Source organism: Ailuropoda melanoleuca, chromosome 3, assembly GCF_002007445.2.
Source record: "Ailuropoda melanoleuca isolate Jingjing chromosome 3, ASM200744v2, whole genome shotgun sequence".
In the NCBI taxonomy this organism is placed as follows: Eukaryota; Metazoa; Chordata; class Mammalia; order Carnivora; family Ursidae; genus Ailuropoda; species Ailuropoda melanoleuca.
The window spans coordinates 8,028,569-8,047,145 of NC_048220.1; the positions used below are offsets into that span (position 1 = coordinate 8,028,569).

Below are 18,577 nucleotides of genomic sequence, written 5' to 3' on the forward strand. Positions count from 1 at the left end.
AACGCCGGGATCACGCCCTGAGCCGAAGGCAGACGCTTAACCGCTGTGCCACCCAGGCGCCCCTCTTTGAGCATTTCTTAAACGTTTAAAAAGTTTAAATGTTAACATAACTCTTTATAAATGACGTAGAAGTCTGTTAAAAAAAAAAGTCTCTTCCTCTCAACTTTTCCTTTGACCCTAGTACTGCCTTCCTAGACCTTGATCTCTTTCTTTGCATAGAAACGACCTGTATAACAGTGTGTTCTGAGGAGCAAATGGCTGGGTGCATGTAGCACCCTTGAGGGAATGGGACGTGGTGGTGCGTTGTGCTGAGAGCCCTGGAGACCCCGGGACCCTGTGACTCTGCGGTATTACCCACAGGCTCCCGCTTACTGTTCTTTCAAACCCACTTGGCCACCGCTGGGCTGCACAAGGTGTGTAACAAGACCAATCTCAATATATCTCTTTTGATTTTTCAAATAAGCACACTGGACTCATCGGAGGAGTACTGTCTTTTTTGCGGGGAGCTCCGTGCTGCTGCTTACAGCATCATTGAAACTCTGTTTTGCAACTGCCTTTAGAGTTTATTTTACGGACCATATAGGAAGACTATCTGGAAAGTCACAATCTTGATCGAATGATTCACCATGTTTGTTTTCCAGTGTTTTTTTTCTGTTAAAAGTCGAACTCGTATTCAAAGGATAAAGGTTTTCAGTGGTAGTGAAAGCCAGTTTTCATCAGGCCCCAAAGGGTGTTTTTCAGGGAGAGTTCCACACGTTCTGAACAATGAAATATAGATACAGATCCGTAATTTTGGAGCTCACATGTTGACTTAGAAATTATTTTTTTTTAAAGATTTTATTTATTAGAGCGACTGCACACAAACAGGGGAGAGGGAGACGGAGGAGGCTCCCCACTGAGCAAGGAGCCCGATGCCGGGCTCGATCCCAGGACCCCGGGATCATGTCCTGAGCTGAAGCCAGATGCTTAACCAACTGAGCCACTCTCATTTTTAAGTGGGGGGGGGCACCAACTTAAAATTGATTTTAAAATATCAGTCTTATTACCTTTGGTCACACCTTGAATACAGAAAGGAGATAGGTCATCTCTTAGCTTCTGTTTCCGTGATACGTGATCTCTACTCCTACACTTCAAGGGTTCCCGTGAAAAGATACGAAGCTCTAACACTAGTATGTCGATATTGCTACTTGTGAAGCTGATGTAATCACGTATGGTGAATCAACCCTTTGCACTAGTCAGATTTCCAGGTCAGACTTTACAACTGTCATGAGCTGTGTTTGTGGGAATACTTTCCCTCAAATTAGCATGTGGTGGTCATCAGATACGCACTCCTGCCTGTCCAGCTATTCTAAAGTGGGAGAGGAGGCTCAGAGTGATGCCAAGACGATTCTTTGCCCTCTGGGACCTGGGGACGTTGAAGGAATGGCTCAGACAGAGCTGTGGTGCCGTATGGCACCTTCCTTGAGTTGCCATAACTTGTCAAGGACGTGCACTGATTTCATATCCACTGAAGTAAAGACGGAAAGAAAAAACCCTTTTAACTAATGCCATCTAAGCATTTAAAGCCAGGGTAACAGTTTTAAGCACCAAAATCACAGGCATGATAGACTGGCCTGATCTAGTTGATCTGCTGGAGAGCTGCCAAGAATTGATTGACTCCCTAACGAGTAATAGGGTCAACTGTTCTTCAGTGCAGGAGAATGGTTTATTGGATGCATACACCATACTTGCAGTACAAATGCATCACTTAACAAATGCTCTGCGATCTCTTCTCGGCCCCGCATGGTCAATTAGAGGAGCCAATTTTGCTGTGGCCGGACAGACCACAGCAGTAATCTAATCGGGACCCTATTGCTCCTTTTCTCTGCTGTTCTTACACTGCAGTGATCAAGGCATGCACGTTCTTGTCCCTCTCTCCAGGGAATACTTAGAAGCCCACAGTGTTTCTTTTCTCTGTGTTTTTCATCAGTCTGAGGATGGATGATTAATCAATTGGAAACCTGCCACATGTGATGTTGGGGCGTCCTGTGAAATGGGAAAAGGAAGGACAACGGCTGGCAGTCCCATTGATGAGGTTTGCGCCGGAAGGCTCAGTGGCAGTGGTGTACGAGAGCGTAGTTGATGGTACGTCTAGAATGCATAGCAGCCAAAGGCCGCTTTACGCTCTTCCACAACTCAGGCTTCTTACCTGCTGCTGGGTGACAGGTGGGCACAGGAGCCTCCTTCCTTTACCCACCCGCAGTATGGGTCTCTGGAGGTGATACACGTTCTGCAGGAAGAACAGGACCATGAGCTACCCAGGACTCTTTTCTAAGCACCATGGACTTTCTAATGGTCAACGAGGCCAAATACATACTTTTTACACTTCCCGTGTCGTTCGCACCGGCCCAGGGGAAGCTTTATCACACAGGTGGAGAATGCCACATACAGAGAGCCGCTTGCTTTGTCCAGCTGCATGCCTGTGATCCTCTTGTCCTCGACGCCATCATAGCTGCACCTGGTGTTAGAAGGCAGGATAATACCATTCACAGCCTCTCTTGAGTCATTTCTCTTTTTCCTGTCACCCCCTTCCCACCCTGCCTCCCAGCCCACAGGGTGGTATCTTAGTGTGTTCTCACCGAAGGTGAAACAGGTCCTCTAAAGTGCCCCCCCGCCCACGTCTGTGTATCTATATCAATGCACACGTGATTGGCAAGGAGGAAATAATGCTTTTTATGTATTACAGTATTTTTTACAAACAGTATTAAAAGTCATCTAAGAATGCTATCCTCAGATAGTCTCTGAATGAAAAGGATCTTAATGACTAATAATTACTAAGAAAGAGCCAAAGATTCTACGTACTTTTCAGGGTTATAAACGTTCATCTCCTCCAGGAAAAGGCTGTCATTTAGGAAACCACTGTTTCCTATCCTGGCCAAGAACTTCAAGATGATTCCCTTCTCTGATCCCAGGAAAACCACAGTGTGGTTCTGATACGGCCCAGCAGTAGTGTCCACTGCGATTTTGGTGAGGCGGTATCTGAAATGACAGGATCACGGTTTGTATCTCTTGGTTGGTCTGTCATTAAAGAGTCCCCTTTTCCACTTCAAACAGTTGTGATATAGCTTTCTAGTAATAACCTCAAGAAACATATATGCATATAGATAATGTTCTCAAGCTGTCTGGTCCTTTATTTCCACATGCAGAGCATTAGTATGGCTCCAAGGGGAGGACGGAGGTATGTGTCTGTGCAGGCCAAGTTACATCACAAACAGACAGCCACAACCATCTGAAACCGCTCAGCGATGATCTCTTCCACGAGCAGCTGGGAAAGGCTGAGGTCTCCCAGGAAGAGGGGAAGAAATAGTAACCGAAGTCATTTAACATTTCATTTAACACTGAAAAGAAAAGCAACAGCTACCAGTTTTCCGTACTCTGCCTCTAAGGTGCAAAGCCTCGTCAGCAAAATGTCAGATTGGAAAGCTTTCCAAGGGTACGTGGAGGGACTGAGAGTTCTGAAGATGGGCAGATGGTGTGCTGATGGCCCTATAAATACATAGGACTTGCAGGCCAAACAAGATCCATTTAAAGCCACAGGTGAAGGGCATCTGTCCTTCGATAAGTCCTATCAGGCATCCTCTTTCACTGATATCTCTCAGCTGTTCACCACTCCACGGATACCTGTTTGTGCCAAGCACCTTGGCAGAAACCAGAAAACACAGACCCTCCTACAAGTTATATGCCACGGTTGCCATTTTATGGGGAAGAGCCATTATAGTACTTTAACATCTTCCCATAGAGTCACCGTTTAAAAATGGTGGTAAAGTTGAATAGCATTTTGTTTGATGACTGCCACCAACAGGATGGCGCTCTGGAAATCCTGTGGAATAGCTTGGAAATGAGCTCTAAAGAAATACGAGAAGGAGTATTTAATGCTATCACAAATTTCTAATCAACGTCCCTTCTCTTCAGATTACAAATGGTACAGTAGTTCATGCTAGTGGACTTGAGCAAGTGTCACCTTCATCCGTGGGCTGTTTGACAGCTAACAAGCCAGGGGGACAGTGCTTGGATGGGATCTAGAGCATGTCTTTTAACCATATCCAACCAAACAGGTATCCACGTCCGTTGACTGGTTCTCCTTCACGGCTTTCTTCGTTAGCACAGAAGACTCTTACCCGGAAGGAGATGTCTTTGTTACCTCTAATTGCTGGCATGGGTCCAATTAGCCTGAAAATACCAGAACTCTTCTCACTGGGACTGTGGTGATGGGGCTTTTATGGCAGGCACCCAACTGGCCAGCATTTCATAGCTGAATCAATGCCCAGGATAACAGAAGATGTTTGTGGCATTTCAAATCATGATCCACTGATAGGTTCTGTGAGCGTGAGATGGAGTAGGGAAAAATACAGTTAGGATGTGATCTGCTCGACACCCACCTGACCATCGTCCTCAGGAACCATGGCCTGTTGACGACGGAAGGCACAGCCTCATCCATGAGTGGGTGCGTTTTGATGAAGTTCAGGGTATCATCGGGAAACTCATTGGAGGTTGCGTATTTTTCTAAGGACGAGGAACCAGCGCAGCAACCTGGCCTAAAAAGAAAGAAAGAAGGAAGCCTTTTTTTCATGCCTTCTGGCAAATTCTTTGAACGAACTGCTTCCCTAAGCAGCTGGCATGAGGAAGACTACCGTAGGCTGAGAAGAGGAAGTTGAACAATGCAGAATGCCACCGAATAAAATATGCTTAGATTTTCTCGAGGCCGCCTCTTCATTCCGTGGAGAAGCTCCAGCCAGGGCAGTTCTGCCTCAGCGGGGGGCAGTCCAGCTTCCCCCAGAAGCACAGACAAACCCCCAAACAGCAATGGACCTTAAAACAAGGGAGGGAGTGTGCGTTTGCACTCATGCCAGAGGCTGCTCTACCTGTCCTAAAACCCTGCGGGAAGTTCTGGAGGCATGTGCTCCAGAAAAGGAGAGAATGCAGCTGCCTTGTGTGCAGATGGAGAAGACAAAGGCATTCATAAAGCGGCCAGCCAGCATATATACCAGCAAGACTCACTGTCACCGGCTCTCCTTACCTGGGGGTCTGCGAAAATGTGGGTTCTGTGTTTATTGTGTTTGTTTGATTTGGGCAGGTTTGAAAAGCCAATTACACTGAAGAGTCTCTCCTGAAAGGTCATTTCTTTATTTTTGAACAGTGACAACGAAAACTCCTTCTACAAGCAGTTCTGTGGCTTCAGGAGTCAAGGGACGGCTTCGTAAAGTCAGGTCAGGGGAACACCGACAACAATCCTGTCCACACCCCGGCTCTGCCTGCTGGTTCAGGAGAGTACACTGGACCCTGATAACACTGGCATGATCTGGTCTTACCTGCACACCATTTTACAGCACTAACCATGCCAACCCTGTGAAAGCATCCTGATGTGGGCAAGAGGAACGAGGAAGCGCGTGGAAGGATGGGGGGGAAACACGTTGCCACCATTAGAAAATCAAAGTGTGTGTCCTGGCGATAGCCGACTGACACCATCTTTACACACCANATCCATTTAAAGCCACAGGTGAAGGGCATCTGTCCTTCGATAAGTCCTATCAGGCATCCTCTTTCACTGATATCTCTCAGCTGTTCACCACTCCACGGATACCTGTTTGTGCCAAGCACCTTGGCAGAAACCAGAAAACACAGACCCTCCTACAAGTTATATGCCACGGTTGCCATTTTATGGGGAAGAGCCATTATAGTACTTTAACATCTTCCCATAGAGTCACCGTTTAAAAATGGTGGTAAAGTTGAATAGCATTTTGTTTGATGACTGCCACCAACAGGATGGCGCTCTGGAAATCCTGTGGAATAGCTTGGAAATGAGCTCTAAAGAAATACGAGAAGGAGTATTTAATGCTATCACAAATTTCTAATCAACGTCCCTTTTCTTCAGATTACAAATGGTACAGTAGTTCATGCTAGTGGACTTGAGCAAGTGTCACCTTCATCCCTGGGCTGTTTGACAGCTAACAAGCCAGGGGGACAGTGCTTGGATGGGATCTAGAGCATGTCTTTTAACCATATCCAGCCAAACAGGTATCCACGTCCGTTGACTGGTTCTCCTTCACGGCTTTCTTCGTTAGCACAGAAGACTCTTACCCGGAAGGAGATGTCTTTGTTACCTCTAATTGCTGGCATGGGTCCAATTAGCCTGAAAATACCAGAACTCTTCTCACTGGGACTGTGGTGATGGGGCTTTTATGGCAGGCACCCAACTGGCCAGCATTTCATAGCTGAATCAATGCCCAGGATAACAGAAGATGTTTGTGGCATTTCAAATCATGATCCACTGATAGGTTCTGTGAGCGTGAGATGGAGTAGGGAAAAATACAGTTAGGATGTGATCTGCTCGACACCCACCTGACCATCGTCCTCAGGAACCATGGCCTGTTGACGACGNCGTCCTCAGGAACCATGGCCTGTTGACGACAGAAGGCACAGCCTCATCCATGAGTGGGTGCGTTTTGATGAAGTTCAGGGTATCATCGGGAAACTCATTGGAGGTTGCGTATTTTTCTAAGGACGAGGAACCAGCGCAGCAACCTGGCCTAAAAAGAAAGAAAGAAGGAAGCCTTTTTTTCATGCCTTCTGGCAAATTCTTTGAACGAACTGCTTCCCTAAGCAGCTGGCATGAGGAAGACTACCGTAGGCTGAGAAGAGGAAGTTGAACAATGCAGAATGCCACCGAATAAAATATGCTTAGATTTTCTCGAGGCCGCCTCTTCATTCCGTGGAGAAGCTCCAGCCAGGGCAGTTCTGCCTCAGCGGGGGGCAGTCCAGCTTCCCCCAGAAGCACAGACAAACCCCCAAACAGCAATGGACCTTAAAACAAGGGAGGGAGTGTGCGTTTGCACTCATGCCAGAGGCTGCTCTACCTGTCCTAAAACCCTGCGGGAAGTTCTGGAGGCATGTGCTCCAGAAAAGGAGAGAATGCAGCTGGCTTGTGTGCAGATGGAGAAGACAAAGGCATTCATAAAGCGGCCAGCCAGCATATATACCAGCAAGACTCACTGTCACCGGCTCTCCTTACCTGGGGGTCTGCGAAAATGTGGGTTCTGTGTTTATTGTGTTTGTTTGATTTGGGCAGGTTTGAAAAGCCAATTACACTGAAGAGTCTCTCCTGAAAGGTCATTTCTTTATTTTTGAACAGTGACAACGAAAACTCCTTCTACAAGCAGTTCTGTGGCTTCAGGAGTCAAGGGACGGCTTCGTAAAGTCAGGTCAGGGGAACACCGACCAACAATCCTGTCCACACCCCGGCTCTGCCTGCTGGTTCAGGAGAGTACACTGGACCCTGATAACACTGGCATGATCTGGTCTTATCTGCACACCATTTTACAGCACTAACCATGCCAACCCTGTGAAAGCATCCTGATGTGGGCAAGAGGAACGAGGAAGCGCGTGGAAGGATGGGGGGGAAACACGTTGCCACCATTAGAAAATCAAAGTGTGTGTCCTGGCGATAGCCGACTGACACCATCTTTACACACCAAGGAGATCATATTCTAAAAGTACTCCCTGAAACCTCATTCCTCAAGCGTAACTCCCCTTCTTGCTTATCTAGAAAGTAGCTAACATTCCCAGCCAGTGACTTTTAGAGGATCCCTCTGAGCTTGCCGGAGTGTGCCTTTTTGGACCTGGTCTGGGCTCTGTGAGTAACAGAGTATGTGCACAGCAGATAGTTCCGGTGATGAAGATGGTGAACCACAGAGGTTCTCCCCCTGGCTAGAGTGGGCCACGTTATCTAAGTCAGTTCAATTAAATGAATGGGGCTGCTTTGTGTGGGGGACTGGTGGTTGGAGGGAGAGTGTTGGAAACCAAAAAATGAGGATATTGGGCTTTTCTGAAGAAGCCCACAAATTCATTGGAGGAAGCGGGACACACAGATGTTCGTAGGGAACTTAGATGGCATGTGCTCTAATGCAAGTGTGCAGTGCATGCCATGTGAGGAGGGCAAGGGCGGGGGGCGGGGGAGAGTTTCATCCTGTCCTGCTGAGAGGGAATGAATTAGATGGCTTAGCGCGAAGATTTCCCAGAGGTTACACAGGACCAAGAGGTCTCTGTGTTATCCTGGGACAACAAGTCCCCCATGAAAGCAATGCTGGGGCTCTGCATTTTGGTGGAGAAATATGGACTGCGTCTGATTCCACAGCAGACTAGAACCTGGTAGAGCAGAGAAACCCTGACGGTCCACTGTGCCCGCTGGTCTCTACCTGTCCTTGTCCCGGAGTCCTGGACGCAGCTACGATCCAGGCTGGTTACAGAATCCAGGGATCACCACATATATTTCACATTGATGTAAGGACGTGGGTGTAAGGGACAGGGAAGCAGGGTGGAGTGGTGGAAATAACCTACTGAGGTCTGTGAACTTGCACAAGACACGTTCTGCCTCTCGGGGCCTCCTGTTTTCTCAGCTATACACCAGCGGGGCTGGACTAGATGCCTCCGATCATCTTAGGGTTACGCCGGATAAGCCACAGAGATAGAGGTTAAGTGAGAAGACTCGAGTGTCGTTGTTTTGAATATAACTATAGGTAATGCTGAGTTTAGGTTAAGGGGATGAAGGCAAATGGCTTCCTAGGGCTTTCTGTTGTTCCAGCATTTGTATCTCTCGGGCCCCATGGGAGGCGCCGGTGTGCAGTTCTTAAGACGATCACTGTCAGAGGATCTCCCATTTCTCACAGTTCTGAATTGCACATAAATGTTTACACATACCTGGGCTTGGGCACTCGTTCGTCAGGAACTGGCGTCCACGTGGAATCTGGAGACTTCTGTTCTTTGAACCTCCCCGTGAAAACATGGGCAATGTCAAGCATATCGTAGGCACACACTGCCGACCCCGGGATGCTGTAACATAACATTTCACACAGCGTTACTCTCACAACAGTTACGCACGCGGCTTGGAAATCAGACTCCAGAGGAACTCTCCCGTCATGGGCATTGGAAATTTAAAGTTCGCACCCCGATACTATAAATGTAAGGGATCCGAGTACGCACAGTGAACGGTTCTCTGAGTCACGTTTGCATCAGTGGCTTTAAAGGAAGGACTGCTTAACAGCAAACTCATAGAAAAAACCTCTTCATGTTGTTACTGCTTTTGGAACTGTGTTTGTTTGTAACTGGTGGTTTAGAAGGTTCAGAAATTCCCTGAATTTACAGTCACTAACCCGAAGATACAATCTTTGGAAAACATTTTGCGTCTGTAATATTGGTGCACGTTTGAAGTAGAACTGTGTCCACTGTCCGCGCACGGCTGCTTTGAATTCGGTTTCTCCAGCCGGGGACTCAGAGAGTGAGCATGTATGTGTGGGGGAAGCAGGCTTATTTTCTGTTCGTCACTGCCCATTTCAAGTTTTATTTCCTATTTATTTGCATAAGATGAAACAACTTAAGTCTCTAAGCACCAACATTTTGCAAATAAAGTGCCCTATTAAGTGCTCAGTAATAATAATGGTGGTAATCTCTACCTGTAATTACATCCTTCTCTAGGACTCATGGAAGGACTTGGGGATTTTTTGTAATCCGTGGAGAGAAGGCATGAATTATTCATTCATTTGAACCCATGTTTCTTTTTAACTATGGTCATTCCTTGATTTTGATCAAGTAAATTGCAGGCACCAGCTGGCGAAGCGTTTTCGCCAGGCTTCGAGGTAGTGGCCATCGTGTGGGCCGGGGCGCCCGGGCCGAGACGTGGGCGCTTCCCAGGGTGGCGGCATCGTCCGGGGCAGAGAGAACGGTTTAGTCTTGATTTTGCAAACATCGAAAGGATATGGAAATCACTTCCTAAGTGATTAGGGGAATTTTCTGCCATCTTTAATTTCATAACACAGTTACTGAAGTATTACTAATAAAGCAAGAATTAGGGAGAGGATTAGAAAGCTTGTTTAAAACAAGGTCGCAGGGTGAATTTTCAAATGTGTAGAATATATGTACGTTATGCACAGAATTGAATAGATAAGACAGTGACTGCCTTCGGTTTCGGAATCTCAGAGCCCTGGCATTACTTACTTAATTCTGTAAAAGTCTCTTCACACCTCCCTTTTCTAAAAGTAGCAGGTATACATATTTACTTTAAATATTATGACAAATAGGATTAATGCTACAGCATTTTATGAGGCACCTCATAATAACTAAAGGCGCTCTAGACTTTGATGATCTTCCCAAGGTTAGAATCACTTGTGAAATCCTTTCTTCTTCCTTCCTTTACTCCCTCCCACCTTCTGTTCGTCTTTCCTTCATTTGTCCTTTCTTCCCACCCTCTGTTCCTTCAGTGTATATATTTACGGAGTCCTTTATCTGCAGCAGTAAGCGCTCAATAAATAACAGGCGCTCTCGGCTGATACGATGGGTGGGACTGGCAGACCTGGCAGAGAGTACTCACTTTCAGCTCCACCCAGGAAGCCTGTGGAGCTGGAGGAGGAGATGGGCCTGACCATAGGGGACCTGTGCGCTCTACCAAGGAACTTGGGTTTTATCCCCAGGGCAAAGAGGAGCACATCCAGGGCTTGAAACAGCCCTTCACGACTAAGTTTGCCTGTGTGGAGGATGGAGTGGAAAGGGACGAAACCAGAGCCAGTGAAACTAGAGAGAGACTCTGATTTAAAGATGACAATGGGTATGTGCATTGTTATTTTCTAATTTTACAGAACAAATAGTAAGATTTCTGTGACTGCATAAGCATGTACTAATTGGGGGCTTCCTAGGGGCCTTTTAAGAAAATGAACGGAGTATCTATAATATACAAGAATCTACTACTGTTTTGTAATTACACGGAAACTCACCCTCAGCGCCCCCCCCCCGACCAAACAAAGTAGAAACGTGCTCTGAAATTCCTGTAGCCCCTGCATTCCCGTGTACCAAGACAGTATTCTTTTTAAACAATCCTAAATATTTGGGTTCCAAAGTATGAACAGTCATGGCCTGGATTTTTGTATCTTTTCTATTTTCAAGTCTAAAAATCCCTGCACATGGTTAAAGCTCACTTAGATGGAACTGAATACCTCCCGTTGCAATATGGATTCATATTTTTGCGTGTCTTTAGTGGAGAGCTCTCGACTCTTGCCCTCCAGATAACTGAGGAACATGAGTGCGTCCCTTGGCATGTTCTGTTTCAGACTCTCCCTAGTTTGTACGCATTTCTTAAGTGCTATCCTCCAGTCTCATCATGCAGCTGCCTGTCATCTAGACACCCATCAGGTTCTTAAAAGTCTTGATAAAAAGTGTGATCCAGACCCCAACCGTGTATACCCAGAGGAAGAGAATAGAGAACATCCCAAGTTCTCCACAGAAATGAGAGTGAGGTTCCATGTTTTCAGATTTCATGACTATGCCGGTTATGCTCATGATTTTCACACAGCAGTGCCAGGACTCTAAGGTTTGGGAGAGCTCAGTACCAGGGAATCTTATGCCTGCCTTCCTCCTATTTCTTAATCTCTGCACATTTCTGCTGCTCCGGGAATAGCTTTTAGTTTGTCATGTGATTACTCAGAGTCTTAGCTGAAATAAACACGAATGCGGGAATGAACATGCTGATGGTGTTTCTAGGTACATTGTTTGATGACTGGTAAGTCCTCGCTCAAGCCCCTGGAGTCAGTGGCAGTCGGGGTCCAGGTTCCTCGGACAGGATAATAACCAGGGTCCCTTAGGTGGGATGGACAATGGACTCGTTGGAATCCTACATTTCACTCTGTAGCCTTTAAATACATTTTCAGTGGTTTCACTTCAAAAGTTATCAATCCAATCATAGAAATATTAGAAGTCACACAGAATGTTAGATGACCTTGAGGAGGAAGGAGGCACACTCTTGGGTTCTAAGGGTGCCTCTTTCATCACCAGACTCCTTGGACCAGGTGACAGAACTGAGTTTAGTTTCCTCAGGTGTAAAAAGAGGGCAACAGTGTTCAGTTTCCAGTACTACTGGGGAGGTTTAGAAATAACACGTGAGATGTGTTTACACGCCAGGCATATAAATAGAAGATATTGTTATATTTTATCTAATTACTTCTCCTAAAATCCTAATCTAATAATGCTTATAACTGACTGTTAATTTGTTGATGAAAACGGAGTGTTAAGTGCTTCTTAGCCACAAATAGCGAGCGGCGCGTTTTGCGTCAGTTGTGACTCTTGTGCTCTGGAAGAGAACCCCTGGGGAAAAGGAAGCAGGGAAGGACCAGTGAGGTGAGCACAGCTAGGGCACGGTTACCTGTTATAAGGTGTGGAAAAGGTTGCCAGCACGACATCACGGCCATTAATACGAATCACGTCGGTGACCGCCTGGAGTATGTTAAAATAAAAATGAGAGTCTCCGGGAACTGAGCAGTTGAGGCGAGCCTTCAGGAAAGACGTCCACTGTTTCTCCAGGACTCTCTGAGACCCTCCCATGTCATTCTTACAAACCTGAGCCACTCTCGGGAAAAATACCTGCCGAGGAAAAACACACCGGGAAGATGAAATGCACTCAACTTGGCGAGATCTTAGTAGAATTTGCCTTTCTTAGAAAACAGAAACACAACAAGGTGCTTAATTTAATCCCGTGTTTCTAAAATTAGTAGCAAAAGAAAAAAAAAAAGAAGGTGGGGGGGGCGGGGGGAGGGAAGACTCATTGGAACAGCGTGTTTTGAAAGATAAGACTGTGGCATTTAATACAGAGCCATAAATCCTTCAGGGGATCAGCTCCCAGCCAGATAAACTCATTTCCATATAGGCTGCTTAGCTTTTTCTTTCCTCAAACAAAAGCACACTTTGTATGCGCCATCTCTCCGCATCCTGCATCCTCACTGGCTGCCTCTGGGCCCTGAATCTCATGCTCCGAATTCCTCTAACCCTGCAAGCCAAGTGGCACTGAATTTGTGCTCTCCAGCTTCGTGACCTTGATCCACTCTCCGGTAAACGATAACTGAAGTGGACATCCTGTAAGTGTTCTGCTGTTTTTTGCAGTAAAGACAATCAAGACTCCCTGTTTGCTTAAAGGTGCTGGATATTTACCCTCCTTCTGTGGAACAACTCCATTTAAAAAAAAAGATGAGTATACCTAGAAACCACCTCTCAAGATACTTGAGACTCAGTGTGAAATCAACCAAACAAACATCTGTCGATTACATTTTCAGTAGAAATATTTCAGAGGTTCCCTGTGATCTGGGACTGTTCTGAAAAAGGCTCACAGGGCCCGGAGGCAGAACTGTGTTCACTGCCACCAGTCTTTGGCCGAGTCTTCTCGAAATGATGACCTTGCGATTATTTCTGGCTCTTCTTTCAAGGTCATTCAGAATAACATTGGTCTGACCGCGTGAGACTTGTACCCGTCTTACCTTTCCCATGGTGTTGTACTCCACTGCTATCTCCCTGAAGAAGAAGTAGATGTAATCTCCATAATCCACTGCTTGGACAAAGTACGGCTCTGTGGGCAAGCGGCATTTTAATTGGGGACGTGTCACACAGAGTTAAAAGAACTTCAAATCAGTTGCAACCAGAGACATGATATTCATTAAAAGCGTAGGGCCACTAGACATGGGGTTAACGTGAACCATTTCTAATGACCACACATGCAAGTGCCGGGGATTCCAGAAGGCACTTGAGCCTACAAATTCTCTTTCAGAAGTGGTTGCAATGAACAATGAAGAATAAATGAATTTTCATATGTCTCCAATTTTATTTTCTACAGTGGAATGCCCGTATTACAGAAAGGATTTTGTACGCATCTCCTCGTGAACCTTGACTCATATAGGATTGTGAATAGCTTTCCCCCTGCTCCCTACCACCTCCAGTCCCCTGTTCCCTTCCATGAATGAAGCGTTCAGTTCTTTTCACGTTAGGCTCTGAGACGAGAGCTCGAGGCAGGAAAGATGAATGTACAGTATTCTATTGTAGTGGCATTGGTCGTTGTGTTAATACTCCAGAAACTCATGGGAAATGAAAGGGGGAGGTAAAGAAATCAGATGGGGCAAAAGATGCCCTTTCCACCTTCCTGTCTGTCAGAAGCCATTACTAAAATGGAACTACAGTCTGGTCTGTCTAGGCTCTAAATCTCCCTCAAGATACGTATCTCCCCCCTCCGGCCCTCCTTCTCTTAATTGTTTGTTCACCTTTCAACCATTTGGAATCGTGCTTGACGGTCCGTAGGGTTGGGCTGTCTCCAAGACTCCGGTAAATGACTGCGTCGATGGCAAGGAAGTCAGTCACTGTGGCTGAGTATAGTTTTCCATCTTCGAAGAAAACGAAAAGAGGTGAACAGGGTGTGGGAATAATAGAGACATCCCCCAGATGGCTTTCCTACATCAGGCAAATGAGATAGGACAACTGGGAAAAATCCAAGAGTCGCTGGGAAAATACTTGGCCCACATTCCTAACCATTTTAAATTAGGATCTTGAGAGATGAAACATTTTTCATTTTTAAATTGCATGGCAATTTCTAAGCAGCAGCAGCTCAGGGAACAGGGCAAATGAAAAATGTTGTTTGCTTCACTTGATTAGATGGACCTTGGCTGGAGTCTCAAGGCCAAGGGCCCTTGGACACTGTCACTGCCACCACACCGTGGCAAACTGGATTATGTGGGAGCCCGGGGAAAGAGAGAAACTGATTGTATCACCAGAAATGTTAAGTATGCGCAGAAGTGATGAGAGGCCTTCGCCCGGGCAGGTGAAGGGAGTCAGAGAAAGGGGTTTCGTAAGCAAAAAGCAGTTGACTAAAGTGCTACTTTGATCATGAGAGTCACTGCTTCTGTTTGCCTCAGTCACAAGAGCCACTGGCCCTGCCCGTGGAGCTTAAAGAAGAGACACTTGCTTCAGTATTGTAAAGTCATAACCCGAAAACACTGTGACACTGAAGATGCCAACGCAAGTTAAAAAGGAGACGGGATGACCCAGTTCAGCCTGGCCTTTGCTTGAGAATTCATGCCTTTTGGGAGATGCGCTTTAGGGTCTAAGGCAGAAGCGCATGGAGAAAGTTGAAGATTAATCCCTAACGCTTTTGGATCTTCTGGATTAATAAACATCCAGTTTACAAATAATCCAGTAGCATCTTCTGGAATAGTAAAATCTATTCAGTATGTGAAACAGAAGCAAGAATTCCGTTCAAAATAAAAAAGTGCTCCCGTGGTTCTTTTTTAGTGGATGCCTTCATAAGCTGTATGTCAGTGTGGCTTATCCACACTACAAAACCACTTCAGCTCTTCCACTGGCGGGATAAGCGCCACGGTTTTTTAGAAGAGTTGATCCCAACAGATCTAAGCAAAGTTCTCGATATCTCCTTTTGGTCTAAAAATAACTGAAATTTGCTGGGGTTCGAGTTAGAGCTGTCTTGACATCTGCGTTATGAACAAGGCATCTATCAATAAATGTTGATGGCAAACCTAGCTATGGACAAAGACATGTCTACACAAATCACAGCTCTTCTTAGAGAATCAGTCAGAGCCCAGGTCGTGCAGATATGCCAGGGAGTGGGGGGCAGTGGGAGGGCAGCAAGTGTGCGTGCGTATGTGTGTATTTTCCTCACATCCGCTTTCCATTATGCTTTTTGTTTTGCATTCAACGTTGGGTATCTCACCAGAACTTCTACTTAGAACACAGAGCACTATTCTGCTGCTCTTGCTAAGATGACAACCATTAGTTGCAACAAGGATCTTCTATTAATAAGGGCTGAGCTTTTATGAGATTTCAAACAGTCCAACGAAAACTCTCCAAGTATACCTGTCGGGGGAGGAAGAGGGGTATTCACAATACTGCCTCACGGTATAGCTCCTGGAAGGTTCCTGGAAGGTTGGCGGCCTTAGTCACTACTCTGATGCTCCCCCTTTCTATGTCTCTTTAGCTGACAGTTAACTTTTTCACGGTGGCCCATGTGCTTCATGGTGCCAGCAGGTGCAAGTGTCAGGAAGGTGCTGTAGCAGGCGTTACACACTCACGCAGTCTGCTCTGGCCTTGCTCCTGCTCACTGACAGGTTTACAAGACTGTATCTTACAATGCCGCGCGGCCCCCTAATACCGTGCTCTAACTTCGGGGGAGAACCTGAGGAGCCCTTCTTGGCACAAGCCATTTCTCCAATCCGTGACTGCAGACTGAGGCTCACACATGCATGGCACTGAGGACGAGGTTCAAGGAGCAAATCTTGTTTCATAATCAAAGCCCTAAAGTTCTTCATGGAGCTGGGATGTGCCAGTTCTGAGCTGTTGTGATGGAAATTACAGCCAACTGCTTTATTATATGCTGTAACAATCACTATTATACCAATACTTCTCCCCACACCTACCTCCACACAGCTGGCAATGAATTCCTAAATAAATTCCTAATTAAAACACACACATGCCTATACACGAGGATCCTAGCTTGGAGATGATGGCTTATTTGCTGCTGCTTTCTGTCCTTTGCAGGGGAAGGAAGGGGAGAGGATGAGGAGTATGCATCACCCTAAGCTGATCTGTGCCCCCCCCCCCCCCGCCAGTTAACTTTCCATCAGAGAGAAGCAGGAACCCTGATCAGGTCAATGATATTTGAGGTGTCTGCTGGAAACTTGTGGGCTTGTGGCCTCCTGCACCTTTACCTTGTCTCCTCTCTTTCCCCTTCTCTATGTGGACAAGAACACACGTAGCCCTAACTGGAGCTGGTGGCCACCCCATGTCTGTGAGAGCCACCCGTCCCTCTCTGAGAAAGAATTGCAAGAGAGCAGAGAAGTGAATAGGCCCTGTGTCCCAGATGATGGTACCGAGTCGTTGAGTCATACCAGCCTCAAAGTCAATCCTGCCTTGAACAATCAATCTACTTCGGCGGTCTGAGGGGGGTCTTTGATTATTTGAACCCAAAATGGCATAAATGTGTTGCACATTCAGTGCAAACCTGCGATCCTTTTCTAAGGCGCATAGGCACCAGTAAGGGTGGCGGACACTCCTTGTATGAAGCAAAAGTACAATATCCATGTGAATTTCAAATGGAAAAGGCATTCTTAATTACAGTATTCACCAGAGAATCAAAGTACAGCTGTGACTCCGCGAATCCTCCAGAGCGGGTTCGCAGCAACAGGCACGCGAGAGCAAGTGCAATGACAAGAAATCAGGCCGTTTACCTGCAAACAGTGCAATGTTGGCATGTTTGGCATCATACGGGCATCTGGCCATTCCACTAAATTCATCCCCAGAAGGTTCCAGAGTATCCATCTAAATGAAATAATGAGACTTCATTAGGAACAGTAACAGCCGACAGTAGTCATAGCAACTCATATTTATAAAGCACTTAATGTGCGAAGTAATTCATATGCATAGTGCAGAGAATCCTCAAATACCCTCTGAGATAAGTCTGTTGGTTTCAGATGAGGAAACTGAGCTTTGGAGAGATGAACTCACTTGTCTGAGGTTCTACAGCTAGGCGAGTCTGAGATTCAGTCAATGTTTGCTTGACTCGTAACCGTTATAGTAAATAGATTCCCATATCCCTTTGGAATGGCCTAGAAATAAGCGTCTTTTCTTTGGAAAAGGGATTTTTAAGGCAATCACTGGGAAAACTTCCTCCCTTCCTCCCCCACTGCCTCTGAATTAAATGTTGAGTCATAAACTCTACAGAGAATGATCTCAGTCTTTGGTTTTGTTTCGGCTGAGGAGCCCTGCCTTTGTGGGTTAAATCCCAGTAGAAGACACTGGAATTCTTCCTCTGGTTAGCTGGCAGAAGAGTATGGTGTCAATAGAGGTACAGAAACATTGGTGCAAGCAGAGCTCAGGTGGCCTTTTGCACCAACTTCAGAGACCTGTCCCAGCCTCCAATCATGAAGATCAGAAGGAAAGGTCCAGAAAGTGAGGGGCTCACACAAGTCAAAGGCAGTCAGGAGTGGGGCTGCCATTTGACGTCTGTGTGCTCACCCCACGCCTTGTTCCTGCATGCTGGGGGTTATAACTGGTCTGCCAGTGAGTTTTGTTTGGCCATCTTAGTATGGAAGGAAAGAACGGGGAGGGNGGGGTTATAACTGGTCTGCCAGTGAGTTTTGTTTGGCCATCTTAGTATGGAAGGAAAGAAGGGGGAGGGAGGGAGAAAGAAAAGCAAAGACAAAAGAAAAACTGAGCTCTGTTTTAAAATAAGGAGATTGTAAATGAAACTCGATTTCTTCTTTTTGGGCAAGTGGAGAAGTCAATTCAATTGCTTTTTTTTACCCAAGTGGCAGCAACCAGCTATAAGTGAAGTAATGGCCACCCTGCCATTTTCTTCAAACAAGCTTATGGACTCCAGCACCAAGGCTTCTTTACCCACAGAATATATGTACACCCTGCTTGTCTTACTCCTCCAAGGTACCCACCTAGCTTCATAGGATTTGCGGGTGTGGTAAAGACTTGCTAGTGGGTAAAGCCTCACCAAATTCTATTTCCCTTTCCTCCACGTCACACTAAACTTCATTTCCCACCCTCCACTGCAGTTAGGTGTGATCATGGAATGAGCTCTGGCCAACAGAATGGGAGTGGAAAGGTCTTGCCTCTAAAAACCTTCCAGTGTCCTCCACTCTTGCTCTCTTCCTATATTCCGCCCTGCTAGATACAAAGGATCCAGTCTAGAATCCCAAGATCCTAGGAGACGGCCGAGGCAGGA

At 46.2% G+C, this 18,577-nt stretch overlaps 1 protein-coding gene across 6 annotated transcripts in view; it reads right to left on the minus strand.

The window, feature by feature from the left end:
* The window catches only part of SEMA6A (semaphorin 6A), a 133,899-nt gene that overhangs the window by 37,963 nt on the left and 77,359 nt on the right, over positions 1 to 18,577 (minus strand). For 5 of the 6 annotated variants that reach the window (XM_034655908.1, XM_034655905.1, XM_034655906.1 and 2 more), the window contains exons 8-17: positions 17,073 to 17,163; positions 14,100 to 14,219; positions 13,326 to 13,414; positions 12,221 to 12,438; positions 8,734 to 8,865; positions 6,438 to 6,566; positions 6,379 to 6,405; positions 2,842 to 3,018; positions 2,357 to 2,497; positions 2,189 to 2,269 (exon numbers count right to left, since the gene is read on the minus strand). In XM_034655908.1, coding sequence (XP_034511799.1) covers positions 2,189 to 2,269; positions 2,357 to 2,497; positions 2,842 to 3,018; positions 6,379 to 6,405; positions 6,438 to 6,566; positions 8,734 to 8,865; positions 12,221 to 12,438; positions 13,326 to 13,414; positions 14,100 to 14,219; positions 17,073 to 17,163 — 1,205 coding nt within the window. Of the gene's footprint in view, positions 1 to 2,188; positions 2,270 to 2,356; positions 2,498 to 2,841; positions 3,019 to 4,418; positions 4,575 to 6,378; positions 6,406 to 6,437; positions 6,567 to 8,733; positions 8,866 to 12,220; positions 12,439 to 13,325; positions 13,415 to 14,099; positions 14,220 to 17,072; positions 17,164 to 18,577 lie in introns of all 6 variants that reach the window. The other variant, XM_034655910.1, reaches the window with a different exon arrangement.